Source organism: Atta colombica, unplaced genomic scaffold, assembly GCF_001594045.1.
Source record: "Atta colombica isolate Treedump-2 unplaced genomic scaffold, Acol1.0 scaffold135, whole genome shotgun sequence".
Taxonomy (NCBI): Eukaryota; Metazoa; Arthropoda; class Insecta; order Hymenoptera; family Formicidae; genus Atta; species Atta colombica.
Window position 1 is genome coordinate 728,614 of NW_017259223.1, and position 5,826 is coordinate 734,439.

At 26.8% G+C, this 5,826-nt stretch overlaps 1 protein-coding gene across 1 annotated transcript in view; it reads left to right on the forward strand.

The window, feature by feature from the left end:
• LOC108684462 (alcohol dehydrogenase [NADP(+)]-like) overlaps positions 1-5,201 on the forward strand; it is a 6,330-nt gene extending 1,129 nt beyond the window's left edge. The window contains exons 2-5 of the mRNA XM_018188786.1: positions 3,431-3,910; positions 4,201-4,407; positions 4,565-4,713; positions 4,862-5,201. Of these exons, the coding sequence (XP_018044275.1) occupies positions 3,431-3,910; positions 4,201-4,407; positions 4,565-4,713; positions 4,862-4,904 (879 nt within the window). The 3' untranslated portion in view covers positions 4,905-5,201. The remainder of the gene's footprint in view (positions 1-3,430; positions 3,911-4,200; positions 4,408-4,564; positions 4,714-4,861) is intronic.
• Positions 5,202-5,826: the final 625 nt, after the last annotated feature.

A 5,826-nucleotide genomic window follows, 5' to 3' on the forward strand; every position in this document is an offset into this window, starting at 1 on the left:
ATATACATATATATATATATTTATATATGCTGACATTAAGATCAATTCCGAGAGATCAGATTTTCTGTAATATAAAAATTATTAAAATATAAGTTGCGTTATATTATTTACTGCGAATACTTAAAACCCATTCTACAATGGGCAGTAGCAGTAGTGGATTAAAGAGTAGGCGTAGAAATCGACCAATTATAGTTGATTATTCTTCTCACATTCGACTATGATTGGTTGATTTCTACACCTACTCCTTAATCCACTACTGCTACTGCCCATTATAGAATGGGCTTTACCCATGAATTAAAAATTTTCAATATTTGTAATAAATAACGAGTACTTGCCCTATAGTCAAGGTTTTGATACATGTTTTTCGTTGTGCAATATCTTGCTTTATTATACAGTCTTATAGTCAAGGTTTTAATACATGTTTTTCGTTGCGCAATATCTTTATCATTTAGCTACTATCATAAATTCCACAAATTAATATCGTAAAAAATTCATATCGTAAATTTGTGAAACCGAAGTGTACAAATCGATAAAATGATTCTTACATAGATTAGATATCGAGTCAATAGGCCTATGCTTTTTGACTGAGCTTTTGCATTAGTTCATCTTTCTTCCTCTTTTTTCCTCCTGGAGAAAAAAGAAAAAAAGATGAATTGATGCAAAATTTGGAACAGGTCTAATATCTATAATCAGTCGGTGATTGTAGCTTATTGTTACACTCTAAATTCTAAGAAGTAAAAACTGAGCGTACATACTATATTAAGGACGGAATAAATTCTTATACAGTATAATTCTTATATTAATCTCAGAATAAATTCTTATTTTAATATTGATAAAACTAAATTTCACATTAAATGACACAATTTTTTATATTTTATTCACAATTGTACAACCCAGAATTCTCCATATGTTCTTCCAACCGCCATATGAGCAGCTCTCATCACTCTGGAAATAAGCTTAGCAGTAAGATTCTTTCTTTCTTTTAGGAAGATGAAATCTCGCTCAATATTATATGTATTTGTTCTGAAAAGGGCTCAATCATGTAGTTGAAACACGTTAAATGCATATTAGTTATTACTGTACGAGATATAACGTTAGATTATGTACAATTGGAAATATATTTTTGTTTTACACAATAAGTTCTGCGGTTGGCTCACACATACCATATATTTCTATACTTTGTTAATTTTTATCATAGAGAGCTCTTTAGAAATCTGATTATTTAATGTTAAAAAAAGTTATTAAAATTTAGAAGACTTTGATATATATTATATAATATGACAACAATATATTTTAAAGTTTCAATTAAATTGCAATGACTTTTTTTAGCAAATCTAATTTAATTGATTAGATTAGACATTGATTCAATATCTAATCTATATAAAAATGATTTTATTGATTTGTAGATTTCGGTTTCATAAGTTGACAATATGAATTCCATAAATTAAAGTGATATTACGCAATGAATGAAATTAATGCTTATAACTTTTATTACTAGTGATTTTTTTCTAATTTGAAAATATAATTAAAATCACATTTTATTGAGTTTTTAGGAAGTTGAAATCTCGCTCAATATGTATTAAAGTATTACTCTTATATTAAAATTCTAAAATTTTCCATTGCCATTACATAGTTGTTAAATCTGACTGGCTGTAAAGTATATGGCTAAAATAACAGAAATGCAATCTTAAGCAATTATATAAGCAGTTATATAGTATAACAAAAATTCTAAGAAATAAAAATTGAGCGTATTTCATTAATGGCAAATTCGATTGGAAGCACTGGTGCATATTAAAGCCGTTGTACACTGATTTAATTTGAATATATAAATGAATATTTCGAAATATTATGAAATATATATTTTACCTAATAGTACAATAAAATTGAGTATTTCACAATTTAATCAATTTCTATTTATTTACAGAGGAAAGCCTATTATGAGATAGTGGCGTTTCTGCTAAACTAATAAACGCTATTCATGATTCCACCATGAATTTATTGCTCTGGGATTGAAAAATATTTAGAAAATCCATTATTAGATTATGCCTGTAATAAAAGATTTTAGAATTTGGATGTCTTCAAGTTTCATTGAAATGAGCATTTAAATCTTGTTTATTATTTAATAAAAATAAATAAATTTATTAATATTATACAAATATAAATGTTTGACAATAAATTCTTCTGTAGTGATAGAGTAAGATCGTACTAGAAAAATATGGGATATGTTGAATTGTTTAATTACGAAAGTTAGATTTGATAAAATTATAAGGCGTGGAAATTGTAATATGAAATACCCAGGGTATTCCTAATATGAAATAATCCATGTTTCTATATCATAGTGAAAATCATTGCTAAAGTATAAATGTTATTATACAATAAAAAAAAGACAACCGGAATGAACGTCGAGTGCCTATATCTGTGATGCTTGATTCTAAGTACCTAAAAACGAGTTTCGGGCATAATCTATCATATACTTATGTTTATATCTTAGAAACATTAAATAAAGTTTTTTAATTGCAATATTGATATATTTTACGTTTTATTATCAATTTCTTGGGGGCATCTCATATTAGGAACACAATTTTTTGACTTTGCGATTTGCTCACTTTTTACATTTCTTTAATTTAAAAAAAAATGGAATTTGAATTAAATTTTGTGTAATGTTATCTTAAAACTTATTAAATTCCCTTCAAAATGACTTATTATTTTTTTAAATTCTGCTTGTAGATTTCTAGCATTTATCCAAAATGAACTCAGTATCTCATAATAGGGGTTTTTCCTCAAAACATCTTTGTATACGACGGCTTTAATATGCATCAGTGCGCACTGAGTGCATCCAATCGAATTCATTATAAAATAGAAAAAAGTATATTCAAAGTAGCAAAAGAAAACGATTTAGTAAATACTTTTGTACATGTAACACGTATTTTATTTTATTTGGTCACACTTTATCTCTTTATCAATTTTTTTATTTTTTTACAATTTTGTCTCAGTACACAAAGTCTTTTCTTTTAAAATTCTTTTTTTAGAGAAAAATTTTTGTAACTTTTACTGATGTTTTATAACTAATGTTTTTTATACTATACTTTGTATTATCCTCACTATTATATTAAGTATATTTATCAGTTTAAGTGCAAATATGTTATGTAATCAATTATTCAATGTTGCTATGTGTTGGTCACACAGCATATTCTAAGTTAACTTTTGAGAAACCTTCATTACATGTTTTTTTTGTCCAAAATTATCAAAATAATATAATTTTTGAAAAATTAAATAATTTATGAAATTTAAGAAATAATTTCCAAAATTATGTTTGTTCTTCAGACATAATATTCTACGTAATATTGTCGTAATATTCTGCACCTTTCTTAAAAAAGTGAGTCGACTTAAAATAGTCAGAAATTTAAATTGAAATTTGATTTCGTTTTAGTCTAAACCAGGAGAAGTAACACAAGCTGTAAAAGATGCGATCGATGTCGGCTACAGACATATCGATGGAGCTCATGTTTATGGTAATGAGAAAGAAGTTGGTGCTGCTATCAAGGCAAAAATAGCTGAGGGTGTTGTGAAGAGAGAAGATCTATTCATCACCAGCAAGCTGTGGAATACCTTTCATAGACCCGAATTAGTTGAACCAGCTATTAAAAAAACGCTAGCTGATCTTGGTCTCGATTACGTAGATTTGTATTTAATTCATTGGCCACATGGATTCAAAGAGGGTGGAGAACTTTTTCCTACAAATACTGACGGTAGTCTCCAGTTGAGCAACGTAGATTACCTCGATACTTGGAGAGCTATGGAAGATGTGCTGGCCAAAGGTCTAGCGAAAAACATCGGCGTCAGTAATTTTAATTCCGAACAGATCACCAGATTGCTTGAGAATGCAACGGTTAAACCTGTTACAAATCAGGTAAATCAAGATTATTAAGAATGATAATAATTGTAAAATACTTTCTGACGATAATTAGTTTATATTAAATTCAAATTATGTTAATAGAAATTATTTTTCAAAATAGGATATTATTTTGAAAAATCAAAAATTTTACGACATAAAGAAATCCTGTTCTTTTATAACTCTCAGTACGTTTTGATTTATACATGTTACACAGAGATTATATATACAAAGAAAAATAAAAAAAAATAGGTATTTCCATTGACATCTCTAGATATTTTTCTTTCTATTTTTGTATTATTTTTCAGGTTGAATGCCATCCATACTTGACGCAAAATAAGCTATCAAACTTCTGCAAAGAAAGAGACATTCTTATTACAGCTTATAGTCCACTCGGATCACCAGATAGACCATGGGCCAAGCCTGATGATCCAAAATTGTTAGATGACAAGAAATTAATTGACCTCGGGAAAAAATATAACAAGACACCTGCACAAATACTTATTCGTTATCAGGTATATTACAATGTTAATGTTTCAAGTATACTGTACAATAAATTATTAAGCTCATCTAATAAAAAGTATCGGATATAATTTAGTACTTTTAAGTTATAGTTAAAAGTTTACAATATATTTATGATTATTATTATAAAACTTTAATAATTATTTGCAGGTAGATCGTGGCCATATAGTAATTCCTAAGTCAGTTAACAAGTCACGAATTGCTCAGAACATGGACGTATTTGACTTTAAACTTTCACCTGAAGATATTGTTTATATTGACACCTTTGATTGTAACGGAAGAATTTGTTCAGTAGATGGGTAAGGATTTATTACTAGTTTATCGTTGTTATTTAAAGACATTTTATATATTAATATATAGAGGATATAATAAATATAGAATATAATAAATAAAACTTTTATCAAGTTTTGCGATATATTAACATTTCTTTTTATTTTTTATTTTCAGGTCGAAAGCCAGCCCTTATTATCCATTTAATATTCCATTCTAAGAAATCAAAATGAACAAATGACATGTTTGTGTCTGTCTTCTATTAAACTTTTCGCATTTTAATTTTTGCAAACATATTTTTAAACATTTTGTTTTTTTGAACATTATTAATTTGTGCGTACATAAAGATTTTTCTTTTACGATATTTTCTTATAATATTACTTTTATAAATGTTACAGCAAAATACATTCTATAATTATTGTTACTATTTTATCACAAATATTAACTTTTTATACAGAATTCAATTATATCAAAACTTGTGATGAAATAAAAAACGTTTATACTGCATAAAATAACAGTGCAGCGAGTTATTATTACTAATTGACAAACCACTAATTTATTAACTACAGGAATTAATCTTCTAAAAACTTCTTGTTGCTGTCATCAATTTTTAATCCCGAATGAAGTATCCTTGAAAATGCTGATTAATAAATCTTGTCCAATAGTCTAATAATATTACAATTACACAATTGCATTATTTTTATCAGTGTTTTTCTTCGTGTTCAATCCTATTTGTACATATTAATTTGCATGTAAGTGACAAGAGTCTCATACTTATTATTGAGATCACATAGTAATGAGAATTGCTCTAATTGTATGAATGGTTGCGATACACCTGAAAATTCATTTACAAGCTCTATAGGCTTTCACGCAAGAATATCTAATGACATATATCACCATACCATTTCAAAAATCTACAGTATACGTAATGTAAACTATAAATTTTCAGTATTGGCTGTGCATATTGGAACACGCCTATAAAATATAAAGACATAATTAATTATGAAGTCATATTTTATTTATATTCATTGTATGTTACATTTAACTCCTACTTGTTTTTTTATATTATATGTCTTATATCTTATTATTGTGTACATTGTGCATTATATTTAATCCTTACTTCTAATTGTTTTATATCTATA